The sequence below is a fragment of the Podarcis gaigeae genome (genome assembly GCF_964106915.1).
Source record: "Podarcis gaigeae genome assembly, chromosome: 11".
NCBI classification, from domain to species: domain Eukaryota; kingdom Metazoa; phylum Chordata; class Lepidosauria; order Squamata; family Lacertidae; genus Podarcis; species Podarcis gaigeae.
In genome coordinates, this window is record NC_139687.1 from 10,392,240 (window position 1) to 10,411,678 (window position 19,439).

At 42.8% G+C, this 19,439-nt stretch overlaps 1 protein-coding gene across 10 annotated transcripts in view; it reads right to left on the reverse strand.

Annotated features, from left to right (window-relative positions):
* Positions 1-19,439, reverse strand: part of CNTNAP4 (contactin associated protein family member 4) — a 361,367-nt gene that overhangs the window by 189,956 nt on the left and 151,972 nt on the right. The window contains exons 1-2 of one of the 10 annotated variants that reach the window (XM_083701907.1): positions 9,947-10,005; positions 9,206-9,259 (exon numbers count right to left, since the gene is read on the reverse strand). The exons of 8 other annotated variants lie outside the window; for them this stretch is intronic. In XM_083701907.1, the coding sequence (XP_083558033.1) occupies positions 9,206-9,259; positions 9,947-10,004 (112 nt within the window). In that variant the 5' untranslated portion in view covers position 10,005. Of the gene's footprint in view, positions 1-9,205; positions 9,260-9,946; positions 10,006-19,439 lie in introns of those variants that run through there. One more of the 10 variants, XM_083701909.1, reaches the window with a different exon arrangement.

Below are 19,439 nucleotides of genomic sequence, written 5' to 3' on the forward strand. Positions count from 1 at the left end.
TATTCTGCCTTGGTCAGACCACACCTGGAATACTGTGTCCAATTCTGGGCACCATAATTTAAGAAGGATGTTGACAAGCTGGAAGATGTGCAGAGGAGGGTGACCAACATGATGAAGTGTCTGGAAACCAAGCCTTATGAGGAATGCTTGAAGGAGCTGGGCATGTTTAGCCTGGTAAAGAGGAGACTGAGAGGAGATATGATAGCCATCTTCAGACATCTCAAGGGCTACACATGGAAGATGGAGCAAGCTTGTTTTCTCCTGCTCTGGAGGGCAGGACTCAAACCAATGCCTTCAAGTTACAAGAAATGAGATTCCAAATAAACATACAGAAAAACTTTCTGTCAGTAAGAGCTGTTCAACAGTAGAACAGTCTCCCTTGGGAGGTTGTGGGCTTTCCATCCTTGGAAGTTTTTAAGCAGAGGCTGGATGGCGATCTGCCATGGATGCATTAGCTAAGATTCCTGTCCCTTCCAACTCTACCATTCTATGATTCTATGACTGTGGAGGTAGTAGCCATTGAAAGCAATATCCATGAATTTGTCTAATCCTCTTTTAATCCTCGACCTTCCACTGGTTTTCCTGGGACAGAATATCTTTTGGTCTTGCTACATTCAGGTTTTTGGGTTGTTGACGGTGCTGCAGCAGTCACGGTACTGTTGACTCTGGAGATGGGCAAATGCCCAATTGCGATTGCATTATGTTGGCATTAGTCTGGCATAGGAACTCTCTTGCATAGTGGGACTTGCTTGTATTACTGTAAAAATGCCTTGTTAAAGGTCAGTTTTGCTAAACGTATGTGCGTTAATAATAAAAACAAAGCTACAAAAATGGAGTGAAGAGTTAGGGGTACAGATAACAAATGATATATGGGAGTCAAGTATAAAATCAACGGAAATAGCCTCTATGGATCTAAGACTAAGACGTATTCAACAGAAAATAGTAGGCCCAATCAGATCCAGTCAGTAAGATCATTGGTCAGGGATGATGGGAATTCTAGTCCAACAACATCTGGAGGGCACTACCAGCACCAGATTTGAAGGTAAAGGGACCCCTGACCATTAGGTCCAGTCATAGCCGACTCTGGAGTTGTACCGCTTATCTCGCTTTACTGGCCGAGGGAGCCAGCGTACAGCTTCCGGGTCATGTGGCCAGCATGACTAAGCCACTTCTGGTGAACCAGAGCAGCGCACAGAAACACCGTTTACCTTCCCGCCAGAGCGGTACCTATTTATCTACTTGCACTTTGACGTGCTTTCGAACTGCTAGGTTGGCAGGAGCTGGGACCGAGCAACGGGAGCTCACCCCGTTGCGGGGATTCGAACTGCCAACCACCTGATTGGGAAGTCCTAGGCTCTGTGGTTTAACCCACAGCGCCAGGGTGGTGCAATTAACCAATATACACCTTTGCAGTTCTGCCCCAACAGGACGCTGAGCTGAGGAGGAGTAAAAGTTGAGAAGATTCATTATTGGGAAAATCCATTTGGGGGCATCAAATGTTGGTCTCGCACAGGGTGCCATTTTACATAACATTACCAAGTCTACCCTGGCACTGTGTTGACTACCCTTGACTTACATGATAGGTACTTAAAAAAACACAAAAACCCTTTATTTTTTGTGCTACTCAGACCATGACTATGAATCTTATTTAACTGCTTGCGAATTAGTTTCAGCTAAGACTGTTTCAAGCCCTGCATTAGCATGGTCAGTAGCACTTCATTCTTCGTTTTTGCCATGTAGATCATTGCAAGTCAGTGGAACATTACATATCACATTTGGAGTCAGTGCCACTTATATGCTCAATCAGTTGACCTGCAGAATTGGGCATTTGTGCATGTGCAGCAGTGCCCACATGGACAAAGTTCTTGGTGGTAAGCATATCCACATGATAGATAGATAGATAGATAGATAGATAGATAGATAGATAGATGATAGATAGATATAGATAGATTAGATAGATAGATAGATAGATAGATAGATAGATATAGATAGATGATAGATAGATGATAGATAGATATCATCTTTCTCTATCTCTATATGAGGGGTGCCAACTTGAATAAAATATGGGGGGCAGGTAAGCCATGCCCCACATAATCAATCAGATGATACACTGCAAACACACCATTTGAATGGCAATGCCCATCAACTTGAGGGGAGGGCGGCTCCCTCAAAAATTTTATGGGGGGGGGGGACAAAAGGAGCTCAACTCCTAGGATTTGGCTCCTATTATCTATATCTAGCGCGAACACACACACAGAATTAAATGCATATTCCTTGTGTCTTGCAAAAATATGTGCTTATGAATGGGTTATGATTTTCTATCTTAATACCTTGATCCTAAATATATGACTTAGAAGCAAGTTTCATGTCCTACGATTCCAGCATGAAACGTGAAAACCAGAAACACTATTTTTTTTTTTAGATACAATACACACATTAAACAAAATGAAAGCTAGATCAGCACAAAGGACAATGGCACCTCTAGCATACACAGTCCTTTTATATACATTTATATACATTTTGACTTGGCAAATATTTCCTACAGTGACATCTAAGAGGAAGCCGTCTTTTAAATAAAGCCATAGATGATTTCACTCTTGGATTACAGGGATTTCCCATATGGATAGAGCCAATGAAGTGAAACAGTGCAGACATCAATTGGTGTGTCTGGCACCAGATATTATAAAAAGATATTGAAGTGAGATTGAAGCAAAGCTGTTGTGAAGCAAGACGTCTGAGGTTTTTGAAAGTTCCTTCTCATGTTTAATGAAACTGATTAAATTGCAGTATCAGTGACAATTCCAAATTGCCAAAGCAGAAAAGCAACTACTTAGTATAGATTTTCTTCAGCTCTTAATGCCAGAACCATTCTGTTTAAGTGTCCATATGACAGCTACTGACTTGTCTATAAAGAAAAGTACTAATGCAAGTTCTCTCTAGAGTTGTTTTGCCTTACTGAACACCAGCAGACCTATTCATGCACTAAGCAGCGTACATCCCCTCTAGGATTAGAAAAGCATTCCAGCAAAAGATACCATCTCTATTTTCCTTCTGTGGCACGTTGAATGCTCAACACAAAATTGTAGGAATTTGAGGGAAATATGACACAATACACAATTGTTATAGCTAGATTTAACAATGGGATTCATCATTTCTCCAAATACCAGACTGCTGCATGAACAAACACGTTGCATTACTTTCTGCTATATTAGCCTAGAATGTATTTCTAATGCCATGACTTGCCACTGGGAATGTATATTTGCTTTTCAACTGAGTCGCATTCCAGTCTCCTCCAACTTGGTGCTCCCTAGATGTTGTTGGATGCTTAACTCCCATCAGCTTAAGCCAGGAAGGCCAATGGTCAGAGAAGATGGAAGCTGTAGTCGAAAACATTTGATAGGCACCTGGCAGAAGTTGGCCACTCCTCAGGTTTGGAAACCACACTTGTCTGATAGCATCTCTACAGGTGTGAGCTGTATGGGCAGGGTGCAGAAAGAGGCATATAGAACCAGGCCAGCTCCCCTGCAAGTTAGATTAATAACAGCCTCTTACTGCCCCCCCCACTAGTTATTGCAGAATGTGAAATAAAATTGTGGCCTACTTTCAACCAATATACAAGCTTGGTTCTTTCTTCCTGTGGAACTATTTGCCCAGCTTTTCCTGGTGAGTTATCATCACCCTTCCTTTGCCACAATGCTAACTTCTCCGTGACTCTGGGGATTAAGTAGTTGATAATTTTTTCACACAAATCCTCCTCCCGTTGCTGACCACGAACACAAAACATCCATGACAATGAGGACATCCTGTTTGGGACAGGAACAGGCTCATTGCACTCATGTCTGGGCAGCAAGCAGTGTGTGTGTGTATTTTCACGGGGTGGACAGACTTCGTTTTTGCTTACAACATTTTTGCATATCTCATAAGCTTGGCATGAAATCATACGTATCTGCCTTGTTGTTGTTGTTTAGTTGCTTAGTTGTGTCCGACTCTTCATGACCCCATGGACCAGAGCACACCAGGCACTTCTGTCTTCCACTGCCTCCCACAGTTTGGTCAAACTCATGTTCGTAGCTTTGAGAACACTGTCCAGCCATCTCATCCTCTGTCGTCCCCTTCTCCTTGTGCCCTCAATCTTTCCCAACATCAGGGTCTTTTCCAAGGAGTCTTCTCTTCTCATGAGGTGGCCAAAGTATTGGAGCCTCAGCTTCAGGATCTGTCCTTCCAGTGAGCACTTGGTATCTGCCTTTTGCTGAGTCAAATCACGGACCAGATCTACATTTAGATTGGGGGACGCGGGTGATGCTGTGATCTAAACCACTGAGCCTCTTTGGCTTGCTGATTGGAAGGTTGGTGGTTCAAATCCCCGTGATGGAGTGAACTCGCGTTGCTCTGTCCCAGCTGCTGCCAACCTAGCAGTTCAAAAGCACACCGGTGCACACTGTGGCAGGAAGGTAAACGACATTTCCGTCTGCTCTGGTTTCCGTCATGGTGTTCCGTTGTGCCACAAGTGGAAAGCTATCTGTGGACAAACACTGGCTCCCTTGGCCTGAAAGCAAGATGAGTGCCGCAACCCCATAGTCACCTTTAACTGGACTTAACTGCCCAGAGCAGCCTTCCTTTACCTTTACATTTAGATCAAAGTACAGTTTGATCTAAATGGCAATAGCTCTATATAGTTTTAAGAAGAGGACTTCCTCCGTCATGGCATAAGATCTTTTAACTATTAATGCTGTGGACTGATCCTTGAACTGTCTGGATCCAATGACACAATTTGGGTTGCTAATCCTACCTGCCAACATGCAAATGGACAAATCTTTGTTAATAACTGTTGTTGTTAGGACACAGGAACTGTCCAGCACTAAGGTAGACCATTGATCCATCCAGCTCAGTATCGTCTATACTGAATGACAGTAACTCTCCATGGTTTATGATGGGATGCATTCTCAGCCATATTTGAAGTTGCCAGGGATTGAACCACATGCCAAGCTCTATCACTGAGCTACTGCACTTCCACCAGAAATGCAACAGTGTCAAAGCATTACTTAATCATGTCTCTATAACTGAGCACATGGGTCTAAATGGGGATGAAGGACACTTCCATCATGAAAAGGAGTTGCTGGGGAGCATATATGGATGTTGAACAAAGCCCAGAATCTTTGATTGCTTATGTTTGTTGAATAATATAGGGCCAAGCAAAATGTTGCAATACGTTTTCTTTTCTACCGAGTGCTTGTTCTTGTATTACACACTTTGCTTTTATGTCGCAAGAATGGTTTTGCTGCAAATAAGTACATTTCATATAAAGAAATTATTTATTCCCATTTGAGTAAGTTGCCATGTTGATGACCCCAAAGTTTCTATGACTTCCTAAACTCTGCACACAATGATAAAGGCTCCAGATTCCATAACGGACACACTATTTCAGTCCACTTCTGCCAACAGGTCCAGGTGTCCCTAGGGCGCAATCTGGAATTACTTTTTTTAAAAGGTAGAATAATGAATTATTGTACTTTTCTGTAAACCAAACCTCTTGCACAAAGAGAACATTGTTTCTCGACTTGGTGTCAATTTCAGTATACAAAATTCTACCGCAAGGTCAGAAACGCCTCCTCTTTGATTAAAAGACACCTGCCGCACATGAAAGGGCGTATTCAAATGCAACCTTGCAAATTAGACAACAGCAATAACAACCAACCCTTGTTTCTTACTTAGATCTGGAGCCATCCTCTTGGGTAATAAAAAAATACAATTTACATATCACTAGCCAGATGTGCGAATGCTTGCCCTGATTAGTGCATGTGTGAAATAACTAGATGAGATGCCAGTGAAACAGTACTGTTTTTATCTTTTGAAGACATCCTTGCTCAAAGAAGAATTGTGTGAATACCTTACAGGGGGACATTGTGCGAAACAATGGGCAACACCGTGCATCAATGGGACAGTCCACTGGCATCATTACAAACAACTATAAAATCCACTGTGCTTTTTGGCAAGTGCCGTGTCAGTACAGCATGGTAAAATAATGTGAACTGGGAACTGCATATACAGATTCAGAACAGAGCTGAAATAGCCCTATTCATGTCTGGGATGTGAATACTACACTACCAAATTTGGCTGCTGCTACAGAAAGGCTGGTTTAAGTGTGTACTTGGCAATTGTATGCACCATCTGGTGAGAAGGCTGTAATCCTTTTTCATCAGATAAAAGACTGGTAACCATCACCCATAAACTAGAGTCTAGACTACTGAAATGAGTTCCTTCTGGGGTTGCTCTTGCCAACTGTTCACAAGATTCAGCTGGCTCAGAGCAACGCGTCTCTAGCATCTGTCGTGGCTTCATACTGACTTCCATCCGGGAAAAATTAAGGTGTTGGTTCAAAGTTTTGACCCATAAAGTCCCAGAAACTTTATACACAAAAGGCCTTAGAACAGGCATAGGCAAATTTGGCCCTGCAGGTGTTTTGGGACTACAACTCCCATCATCTCTAGCTAACAGAACCAGTGGTCAGGGATGATGGGAATTGTAGTCTCAAAATATCTGGAGGGTTGAGTTTGCCTATGCCTGCATTAGAAATTACTCCTTCCCCTAGATTCCCTTTTGCTATTCAATAAGATTAACCTGTTAACTAGTAAACATGTTATAGTTGTAGAAAGATGTTCTCTATGGCTCACAACTACATAGCTCCTTCCTATGGAGACTTGCCAGACCTGAACACCTTGGTATGTGGGATTATACCCATGTTATTGAGCTGCATCTCCCATCTCCTTTGATCCCTGGCCATTCTGGATGAGCTGCTGAGAGCTGGGAGTCCAATAACATATGGAGGACTATGGGAGAGTCGTGTTACAATTGCCACTTTGAGAGCTCTGCAGCTGAGCAGCATTTTGAAGATACATTATTGTCACCAGGAAGAGGGACAAGAACAGGGGTCAGCAAAGTTTTTCAGCAGGGGGCTGGTCCACTGTACCTCAGACCTTGTGAGGGGCAGACTATATTTTGAAGAAGAAGAAGAAAAAGAACAAATTCCTGTACCTCACAAATAACCTAGAGATGCTTTTTAAATAAAAGGACACATTCTACTCATGTAAAAACACACTGATTCCCACACTGTCTGCGAGCCAGATTTAGAAGGTGATTGGGCTGGATCCGGCCCCCGGGCCTTAGTTAGCCTACCCATGGACAAGAACCTATATTAGTAGAACATCTTTCTTTCTCAGAGCTGCTAATGGGGTAAAAGTCTAGTTACATTTGCAATAATGATCATTTTGAGTATAAAAATAGTTGTTTTTTTAAAAAGGGTAATTAATTTTTTTTAAAAAATACAGGTGACACTTTCCCTAACACTTAATGCTTCGAAAAGCTTCACCAGATGAACTTTTATTTCCTCCCACAGCCTTCCATCTCCTCACATGCATTGATGGGGAATCACTCAACTGCTAATGTGGATACCATGTTCCCCCTAACATACACATGTTGGCTGTGCATTGTGCCAGCATATGAAGAGGCTTTAGGTATGTATCAATATTTACACAGAGAGAGGTGTGATCCTGGCCCACTCAAGATCCCCTTTGTGTGATGGATCTCCATCTTCATATTCACTGTACAAGTAAAACCCATTATTGTGAGTGCCAACTATAAAGGCAATGGGTGTCTGGCCACTGGGTGCAGTAGGGATGGAACTATCCCCACTGCACCCAGTGGCTAAACTCTATGTGGATAGAGGAGAAACAAATTTTTTATTGCACTCTCCTCAGCTTTTCTACCTTCCTCCTTTGGATCCACATATTTTTCTAAGGTAGCCATGTTCACCACCACTCTCAAGGGGACAGCGAATGGAAGGAGAGCTCCACAGCCACCAGGGGAAGTCCACCAGGGCCATTATAGCACCCAAAGATGCCACACTGGCAATCCTGGCTTAGTTGGCTCAGGAAGGTCTTAAAAGTCCACCTTTGAGAGCTCTGGAGTCCACATTCAAGTCTGCCTCTGAAAAACTGTGGTCTAAACCACTGAGCCTTGGGCTGGCGGTTCGAATTCCCATGCTGGGGTGAGCTCCCATTGCTCGGTCCCTGCTCCCACCAACCTAACAGTTTGAAAGCATACCAAAAAGTATGCTCCAGCGGGAAGGTAAATGGTGTTTCCATGCGCTGCTCTGGCTTCAGTGTTCCATTGCACCAGAAGTGGCTTCATTATGCTGGCCACATGACCTGGAAAAACTGTTTGTGGACAATGCCGGCTCCCTTGGCCTGTAAAGCAAGATGAGCGCAGCAACCCCACAGTCGTCTGCAACTGGACTTAACTGTCAGGGGTCCTTTACCTTTTACGTCTTTACTGGAGGGAAGAGTATGCCCCATGTCATTTTTATAAGCTAGTAAACAACTGGATGCACTCTGAATTTCTAGAATGCCTAGTTATAAAGAAAAATAATGGCTTTAAGGGCAGCAAGAATCATATTTCGAGGCTGAAACCCTGAAAAGGTTTGTGGTGTACAGATGGAATCACTGTGCGCTCCTAAGAACCAGTAAGTATTAGATTTCTTAATAGAGGAATGATATTTGTGTTACTTATTTCGTTTCATTTCACTCCTGCTTTCTTTTAGTTCTACTCAAATACATAAATGCATCTATTCAATCATTCATGTCCAAATATGCAAGAATGAGTCTGTGATGAATCTTTTTTCAGATGGTTACACTTCCGGAAATGTTTGTTCCGCAGTGGAAAAGCTGATTCAGTGACTTTGGAATCTTTCACAGCAACTGCTACATGGCACAGTCAGTCAAATGGGATAAACACATAAAACGTTGGAACGTGTAGGATTAGATGGTGAAAGAAAGAATCTCACTTATTACATTTATGCTGCAAACTAAAAAAAAATAAATGCTTAATTTTGCTTTCATTATTACAGACGCCAAATTGATACAACTAGCATCTGGGAACATTAGCCAATTCCATCTGGATACTGACAGCAACAAAACTTTGATGTGCCCACGACAAAAACTATCTATTTTTTGTTATGCCTAATCAAACAGATAAAATGTCAGGAAACAAAGCAACCTACAGATCCCACAATTAGCAGGAGTGCTAGTTGTCCTTCCCAACCATCCCATTCTGTATTGAATACAGTGTATTATTCAATTTTTGTGAAATATTCCAGGAATCACCCAGAGTGATGAAGCTGTGAGGCCCTGATTCTTAATTTTCTACTTACATTTATATAGCTTCAGGATTGAGGCCATCAGTAGGAGCAAACAAGGAAGCAATGCTTGGAGTCCAGCACAAGGACAGAGAATGACATTCCCAGTAAATGGAGCAAGAACTTTCTCCAGCTGCAAAAATGAATTCAAAAAAAGTGTCCCAGATTGCAAATTTAGAAGGGGCACTTCAGCTCAGCCTTAGTGGCAGTTGCCCAACCCTGCTCTGCACTCTCGTTGAGTGCAACTCTCTAGTAAGAAATTGTCCTTGAACTGGGATTATTGCATGAATGGATGGATACATTTGTGGTGTGTGGGGTGGGTGGTATCTGACTCCTGTGTGGCTAATATGTGGCCTGCTCTACTGTTCTGTCCACCTTTCTCTCTGGCCTCACCCATCACTGTTATATAGGGAGAAGGTAAAAGACCCCAGGATGGTTAAGTCCAGTCAAAGGCGACTATGGGGTTGTGGCGCTCATCTCACTGTGTTTGTCCACAGACAGCTTTCCGGGTCATGTGGCCGGAATGACTAAACCGCTTATGGCACAACAGAACACTTTGACGTAAGCTGGAATACACCAAAATGCCATTTACCTTCTCGCCGCAGCAGTACTTATTTATCTACTTGCACTGGTATGATTTCGAACTGCTAGGTTGGCAGGAGCTGGGACAGAGCAATGGGAGCTCACTCCGTTGCGGGGATTTGAACCACCAACCTTCTTACTGGGAAGCCCAAGAGGCTCAGTGGTTTAGACCACAGCGCCACCTGCTTCCTGGATAAACAAGCATACAATCACTGATAGGTCCACCCACCATTGTGAGGTTCAAAGCAATGAAGACGATGCCTCCCCAGCTGTTGCCATTGGTTGTGGGTTTCTTGTGATGTCATAAAAGCACTTGGCAACTGAGTGGATATACAGGCAGGCCAAGGGGAAAGCCCTTTTCTATTTCCAGCAGGACACACCTGGCAATGGATATGGCATTCAGCACTGCCCAGGTTTTTTCCACTTGCAGGAGGCAAAGTGGTGAATGGAATGAGGCAATCCTCTGGCACTGGGATGCTAGGGAGCAATAACAAGGTAAGTTTGCTTGTTTGAAGGCTGCTGGTATCTGTGATTAGAAGCTGGCGGACCTCTCATGATGGACCTAACAGTAGCTTCTGGCACAATGGGACACAGTGACGGAAAGCAGAGCGCATGGAAACAGTTTGCCTTCCCGCTGCAGAGCTACCTATTTATCTACTTGCACTGACATGCTTTTGAACTGCTAGGTTGGTAGGAGCTGGGGCAGAGCAACGGGAGCTCAGCTCATTCCATCATGGGGATTCAAACCACTGGCCTCCAGCTGTTTTTGGACTACAATTCCCATCATCCTTGACCACTGGTCTTGCTAGCGAGGGATGATGGGAGTTGTAGCCCAAAAACAGCTGGAGGCCCAAGGTTGGGGAACACTGGTTTAGACCACACCTATGAATATTGGTGTAACATTGTGGGAGGGCAGAGGGGTGGTTGCCGTGGGTGCAAAATTGTTAGGGGCACAAAATTTCAACACCCAGTGCTACCTCAATACAGCTGTGCTCTTCTGTCGCTGGGCTCCATTGAAAACAGCTTCTCCCTGAGAACCAGGAAGTGACCTTTTCAGACAACAGCAGGACTCTTCCTTTCTTACCTCTGTGGCTGTGATCTCCTGGGTGATGCAGACTCCGATAGGCCGTTGAATGTGCATGCGTACTCCATCTTTTTCCCTTTCTCCCACCCCATTCTGCACAGCCTCGGGCACTGGCAACCTATGCTACGCCACTGTCTGTGAGGGAATGTGGTCATCAGACTGAGAAATGTTCCTCACCCATGTTTTGCCCCTTTCATTGCTTCGGAGCATTTCACAGATCTTTTTTCTGCAGCTTGAGGGTCCTGGGAATAGACTCTTTGTTTTTAGCACTTTTTCTGCTGGCAGATGTTGTACATTGCCCATCTTTTACTTGGGATGTGTTTCAATTTTTTCTTGTAACCTGGTCCTAAGACTCAGGTTCAACCTCTCCTCCACAGTTTCACAATTCATCCTAACTCAAGTAACTGAATTTACTACCAAGCACTGGGAGATACTACTCAGTGCTAGTCCAGCTCAGAGTAAACCAATTAAAAGATTGCTAACTTGGGTTCTAGTATCTTAAAAAGCAGAAACATCACCTTGCCAACAAAGGTCTGTAAAGTTAAAGCTATAGTTTTCCCAGTAGTGATGTATGGAAGTGAGAACTGGACCATAAAGAAGACTTGATGCTTTTGAATTATGGTTCTGGAGGAGACACTTGAGAGTCCCATGGACTGCGAGAAGATCAAACCTATCCATTCTTAAGGAAATCAGCCCTGAGTGCTCACTGGAAGGACAGATCCTGAAGCTGAGGCTCCAGTACTTTGGCCACCTCATGAGAAGAGAAGACTCCCTGGAAAAGACCCTGATGCTGGGAAAGATGGAGGGCACAAGGAGAAGGGGACGACAGAGGACGAGATGGTTGGATAGTGTTCTCGAAGCTACCAGCATGAGTTTGACCAAGGTCCATGGGGTCACGAAGAGTCGGACACAACTAAATGACTAAACAACAACTTGGGTTCATTCTGCTCCCACCCAGCCAATTTAGAACATCTGAATACAGTGAAGGTGAGGCTGTGACAGTCGCTGCCCATAGTTGGGAAGATTTGGGGCCTCTTGTGAACTGTGAGCATAGGTTTGGCCTGATTATTATTATTTTTATACTAAGTCTACAGGTCTTTTAAAAGATCTGAATTGAGTCTTTGTGGCTGCTGGAAAGAGGTGTTAATGATAAATTATGCCCATTATGAACCTGGTAGTTCATTTGTTTTGATAGAACTTCTGTGCATGCGACAATAATTCCCCTAATCAATTAGAAGCCATTTTCAGTCAACAAATATATGGGGGGCAAGCTTTTGGGGTGAGCATGTAGCAGTGTTTTGGCATTTATGTAAACTGCTTTGGGTGAGCATGTTTTGATTATTTAAGTCTTTTAAATATAAACATAAATACAATACAACTTCCAAGCAGGGTTGAGGTTTCTCCCTTTGTAGGAGTTAACCACTGACCCAAATATTCCCCATTCTTGGAAAATGAGATTACAGAAGAATGGTTTTAATTAAGTTACATTATACAAAGTTAAAACTCTGATAACTTATGAAACTACCCATATATTGTCATGTAATTCCACTTTAAAAGTTTCCAAGTATGATTCTGTTAATGTACCATGGGACTGCTCAATTTGCCTATATAGCTACTTCAATTTTCTTTATTTCTATTAGGCTGAATTCAGATAAGGTCACTGTCGAACCAGCAAAATGGTTTCAGAGCAAGGAGGAAACTTACAGTTAAATGAATATATTTTTCTACTTTACATTCTGTATTTGGGGCAGGGACAACAAAATATTTCAAAATTCCCATTAGTGCAGCAAAGTTTTAACTTGGGCCATAGATTTCCCTTCAAACCCAAGGGAACTGCAACCTCATTGGATGCCTCATGGATCAGAATTCATGGATTCTAGTTGATATAGCATTACAGTGGTATTAATAAAGAAACCCTTCTGGCTGAGAAAAAGCATTAAAGTAAGCAGTCCAAGGGAGCTGAGAAATGGGATAAATAGAATGTACTTCTGGCTAGCCAATTTTAACTTGCCACCGGCAGTAGTATGAATCTCGTCAAAGTCACTGTATTGATAGATCATGCTAAAAGCATAATAGAAAATGCAATTGAGCTAGACTAATGTAACTCTAGCAAATATCATTGCAACTTGCTTGATTTCCATAACCGATATGGCTGCTATTTGGAGGGGTTAAATTTTCCATATACATAATGCATCCATAAAGATAATGAGAATTAGCTTTTATCTTTATTTCATGTTTTTTCACCAAACTTTCAGCAAGCAAAGCAGCGATGAAAGCTCGAATTAAAATGACGTTACTTTTCTCACACCAGAGCACATACTCTTCCCACACTCCCTGCCATTATTTCGTTTCTCATAAAGCTGGATAATCCTCCAGTTCCCCTTTTGTGATTTCCTCAAATGCCGTTATGTTTATGGAATTAAATCAGCCAACTTCAAATGCCAAATGAGAATTTTCATGGACTTATATCTGCATTATGTAGCACCAACTTTATTGCAACTGTTACATAACTAATGCACTAGCAAGCAGGCCATGTTTGACTGCGCTACATTTGAAAATTGTGCCCATATACATACTTGGATCCTCTTCCACAGATCATTATAGCCTCTTAGGCTTAATGACAAATTATAATGGACAGCACTCAGCAGGGCTGAAATTGCAGAACACACTGTAAGTAAAAAAGTCATAATATTTACTGCATATTCAAGTTTCTGCAGATGCCTGTTATTAGTTTGCTAAATATGCCTACTACTGAGAGGAATCCCATAGAACTTTAGTTGACTGTCTTTAAAAATTAATTTTAAAACCCAGGGCTACTTCATACAATTTTGCAGAGAAATTAAGGCTGCAGTACTGCCACACAAAGTTGCCAGGAAGAAAGTTCCAGTGTAGGCATGCACAGGTTTAGACCATAAATTGCTATGTTTGAAAAGGGTTCAGGGAAGCAAACTCCCATCAACTACCGTATTTTTCGCTCCCTCCTCAGGGAAAAGCCCCCAAGAGCCGTGCACCCTCTAAAGAGCATGCAGCTTCTGTGGGCTTTTTTACGAGGTGGTAGAAGGGACTTCCCTTCTCCCTCCTCGGGGAAAAGCCCCCAAGAGCCACACACACACTCCACCCGGCTCTGTAAAGGGAGCGCTGAGCAAAGCCTGGGATGAATACAGGCTCTGCTTAGCACTCCTTTTAAATAACTAGAAACTAGGTGCACCGTATGATCAGGTGCGCCTTAAGGAGCGAAAAACATGGTATATTGGCTGTGTTAGCTCACACAGATCGGAGGGTGCCAAATGTTTTAGACCTGTGAGCGCATTTGGATTTTGGAGTGAGTGCATTTCGTTCCCCACTTCTCCTGATCAGATCTCCTCTCCACCGCCTAAGAGATAGAAGCAGAGCGTGAACACCCACACACAGCGTGAACACAGTGATACCTCGGGTTAAGAACTTAATTCATTGTGGAGGTCAGTTCTTACCCTGAAACTGTTCTTAACCTGAGACACCACTTTAGCTAATGGAGCCTCCCACTGCCGCATGATTTCTGTTCTCATCCTGAAGCAAAGTTCTTAACCTGAGGTACTATATCTAGGTTAGCTGAGTCTGTAACATGAAGTGTCTGTAACCTGAAGCATCTGTAACCTGAGGTACCACTGTACCTTGCTTTTCCAAGGGATTTGGGTGAAAATCAGATCCAGGAAAATAAATCTGTGCCTTGAAAAGCATGCAGAGGTGAAAGATCATCACTCTTCCTCCTTCAGCTTTATGTACTTTTCAAGGGAGAGAAAGCTAACTACACTCACCACTTCATGACCAAGTGGCAAGAAGTATGTTTTTGCGGCAAGACATGCCAGAGGACCAAGAGCAGTAGGGAATTCCCAGTCAGGCTGCTACTGTCATTGTCCAGCCCGCCCTCCAGGCACCTTGGGAAACCATATCCATGAACTTTGTCACTGATTTGCCTAGCTCCCAGCGTAGTAAATTATACTACGAAACAACATGCTTCATCTGGCTTAAAGTTTGGATGACTTTAAAAAATACGAGTATACTTGATATCGAGGGTTGAGACAATGTATTCATATGGCACGGCTATCTGGGACATAATAAAGTGAAAGATCATAGAGGATTCCTCAATCATATAGTTAGGAAAGTGTTGTAGATCACACTTTCATGCTTCATGGACTACTGCAGTGGATTGTCTCCAACTGAAGAAACCAGGTCAGGAAGGCAGCTGCTGGGAGTGGAGCTTATGTGTGTCTTCGGCCTGCCACCCAGCTACGAATGGTGAAGCAGATAAAACTCATGTGACCTTGCAGCCATCCTTGAACTACTGTGTCAGTTACCTGCAGGAAAACTGGAGGTCCTTCCTCTCTCTTTCACCCCACGTGAGATTATATAGGTAGCACAACAATTTTCACACCCCACAATTTTCTGAAACTTTAGATCTGGCTTTTCTTATGCGTTGTTATCTCCTTGCATTTTCCAAGCTATTCCCATTGGGAAGAGAAGAGAAACTTGTCTGAATATTCCATATTTCCATTTTACCACCTCTGTTAAGCTGCCCATCTTAGATAAACCTTGTAACATTTCTGCTTTCACATTAGTGGAGCTGTTCTGTGGCAAAAGCCCACGCAACCACTTTCACCTCTCATAAACTACTCAAATGACCAAACTAGGGTATATTTAACTCAGGGCATGTTTATAGCCATGCCTGTTTATTAGACTTTACCCACTGTGCTTGCACACCTATGCTTAGAAACATGCTCAAAGATGTTCAGATCTTTTCTTTCACAATTTCAGGGGCACAGAACGTTTCCAAGCTCGTTAGCACAAACTGCCAAAGTAGCAATTACTGTCTTCTGCTGCAGCAGAATGCCAAAAAATGGAAAGGAGAAGAGCCAACTCTCCATTTGTCATCGCAATGTGTGGAAATACTATGTGTGTGTGTGGAAGGTTCGAGGTTGCAGCATAATTCTTTACATTTTGATTCAAAATCCAGCAATTCATGGATTTCCAGTTTGATCTAAAATCTAGTTCAAAGTGGATTGAACTGGATTTTAAACCAATTTTATGATGTAGTTTCCCAACCAAATAATATGCTGATGTTAGGGGAAAGTAAGCATAAAAATCCATGTCAGTGAAAACAACAAATATAAATCCCTAATATTATGAAAGTTGCTTGCAAAAATGTATATATTTAGGATAAATTTCCATTACAATGCTGAAGAATTTTCATGAGGTTGTTTTTAAAAGAAACTAAAATTGACAGAGTCATCCATCCTTACTACTGTATTGCTCAGAAAGGCACTCTATCCTCTAGATAATTTTTTCAGGGGAAGCGGAGGCTGCAAAGAGAAGGCAAAAAAACTCTTCTGTTCACTTCTGTTCCGATCCAAGCCATTAGCTGCTACAAAAGATTCTATTCCACTAGAATAAGCAGGTTTGCATAAATGTAAATGATGTATTTCAGGGGCTTCATGAACTCAGTTCACAAGCCACAATGCTCAAGTTGACAAGGTGATGACAACGTAGCTGTGCACACTCAGAGGATGACCTCCAAACCATCCTAAATATCTTTGCAGAAGCTTACGAAAAGCTTGCCCTATCGCTCAACATCCAAAAAACCAAAGTGCTGCACCAACAAGCACAAAGCAACCCCTCTATAGTGCCACAAATCCAATTCAATGATGTAATGTTGGAAAGTGTTGATCACTTCTCCTACCTGGGCAATTATCTTTCCACAAAGGCCAACATTGATGCTGAAATCCAGCATCGCCTGAGCTCTGCCAGAGCAGCTTTCTCCCAATTGAAGTGCAGAGTGTTTGAGGACCAGGACATTCGTAGGGAAACCAAATTGCTTGTTTACAAAACTATTGTACTACCAACCCTAATGTATGCTTGTGAAACATGGACCACTTATAAACACCATCTCCAACTCCTCGAAAGATTCCATCAACTGTGTCTCCAAAAAATTTACACATCACTTGGGAAGACAGGAGAACTAATGCCAGTGTACTGGAAGAAGCAAAGATCACTAGTGTCAAAGCAATGATTCTTCAACATCATCTTTGTTGGACTGGTCATGTTGTGTGGATGCCTGATTGCCATTTGCCAAAGCAACTACTCTATTCTGAACTTTAAAATGGAAAGCGTAATGCTGGTGGTCAACAAAAGAGATTTAAAGACTCTTTTGAGGCAAATCTAAAAAAAAAAAAAATAGTATAAACACTGACAACTGGAAAACACTGGCTTGTGAGTAATCCAATTGGAGAACAGCCTTTACTAAAGGTGTCGTGGGCTTTGAAGACACTTGAACTCAGGACGAAAGGGAGAAATGTGCTAAGAGGAAGGCACGTTTGGCAAACCCTCACCATGATTAATTTCTGCCCAGAAACCTATGTCCCCACTGTGGAAGGATGTGTGGATCCAGATTTGGCCTCCATAGTCACTTACAGACGCACTGTTAAAACCATGCTCGTGGAAGACGATCTTACTTGGCTACGAGTGATCGAAGAAGAAGAAGAGAACTCCACAGCATCACACAAAAATATGTGCTTCATGCATACATCATTGATGTGTTGTTACTGGATATCTCAATTTGTGCATTCTAAGGGTTTTCTATTCTCCCAGTTCCTGTAGGCATAACCCAAAAGCCCCATTACAACCTCTGAAAAAACATGCGTACCAGATTGTTTTTTCTCCTAGAGATTAAGAGCTAAAATCAACACACAGGGCAACAATGGAAACTTGCCGGCCACTGCGACAGGCAGCAAAATTGAAAACTGAAATATCAAGATCACTCACAAGATTTCCCAATGGAAGAGGCAGTTATGCACTTTAAGAAACAATTAGATATTTGAAAGCTTTTATACAGTCATTAGAGTCTACTCTGTCAGTAAAAGAAAACTCCTCCGTCTCTGCAAAAAGATTCCTCCTGTCCTTGAATACAAATCCATCTTTCATTCCTCAACAGGAAAGTCAATCATTTTAAGAAGTATAGTAAACAGTGCAGTGAGATGTGAAACACAAGACTTTATTGTGTCATTTCTTTCTCAGCTCTTCCTAAATTGCTCTCACATGTTTGTACTTCTAAGCCTGCCGCCTTTTCTCAAGGTCAAGTTTACAAAATGTCAGTGATGTCCGTGTGAAATGAAATTGCAAGAGGCCTGGGGAGCAGAAGTGCAACACGGACTTGGAGTTTCTGAAATTGGTCCCATCACATAATGCTTCCTCAAGGCTCAATATCAGCAGCAACAGAAGCAGAAGCAAGCAGCTGTCTGGTAATGAGGCAGAACAATAAATCATCACTAGAGATGATCAGACAACTGGTATGAAGACACGGAAAGGAGGTTAGCACTAAAGCTATATAATTAAAAGTTCGGTGGTTTTGTCTCAGAAAGGTCTTCTAGGCTATTAATTTGACATCTAGCTACAGAATACTCTGCAAGTAGCCTCTGGATAACCCTAGTTTTATCATCCAGAGCAGGAGTACCATCTGTGGAAGTCAAGCTCCTACCCTTTCAGGTTGATGCATTTATTAAAGGTGCAGAAGCCCTGTCCTCTTTCTCAAGAATATGGTCACCCTAGTCCCTGTCTGCAATTTCACCCCCCCCAAAAAAAAAATCTCTGAAAAAAACAAGTATTCTTCGAGTCTCAGAGTTTTTGTACAATGCTGCATGATGATTCAGTAGAAGTTGCCACCACCACTTCAAGGTGGCCCAGAACTAACTACCCATTTTTGCTGGTTCATTCGACACCTGTGACAACAATAACCTAGTTTCAGCAGCTTTCAAGCAAGAAGGCAAAGCTTCCCCAAAATATGCAAGGCAGAATGTTTTCCTTTCAGTAACTAATCTAGGAAGTTGGATGAGGGAGTATTCCCACCCCTTATAATAATATTTTATTATTTATACCCTGCTCATCTGGCTGGGTTCCCCCAGGCACTATGGGCAGCTCCCAGCAGAATATTAAAGACACAATAAAACATCAAACATAAAAAACTTCCCTAAACAGGGCTGCCTTCAGATGTCTTCTAAAAGTCAGATAGTTGTTTATTTCCTTGGCATCTGATGGGAGGGCGTTCTGCAGGGCAGGCGCCACTACCGAGAAGGCCCTTTGCCTGGTTCCCTGTAACCTCACTTTTTGCAGTGAGAGAACCACCAGAAGGCCCTCAGACCTCAGTGCCTGGGCTGAACAATGAGGGTGGAGATGCTCCTTCAGCTATACTGGGCCAAGGCCATTTAGGGCTTTAAAGGTCAGCACCAATACTTTGAATTGTGATCAGTACTGGGAGCCAATGTAGGTCTTTCAGGACTGGTGTTATATGGTCTTGCTGGCCACTCCCAGTCACCAGTGTAGCTGCCACATTCTGGATTAGTTGTAGTTTCCAGGTCGCCTTCAAAGGCAGCCCCACATAGAGCGCTTTGCAATAGTCCAAGCGGGAGATAACTAGAGCATGCACCACTCTGGTGAGACAGTCTGCGGGCAGGTAGGGTCTCAGCCTGCGTACCAGATGGAGCTGGTAAACAGCTGCCCTGGACACAGCACTGACCTGCACCTCCATGGACAGCTGTGAGTCCAAAATGACTCCCA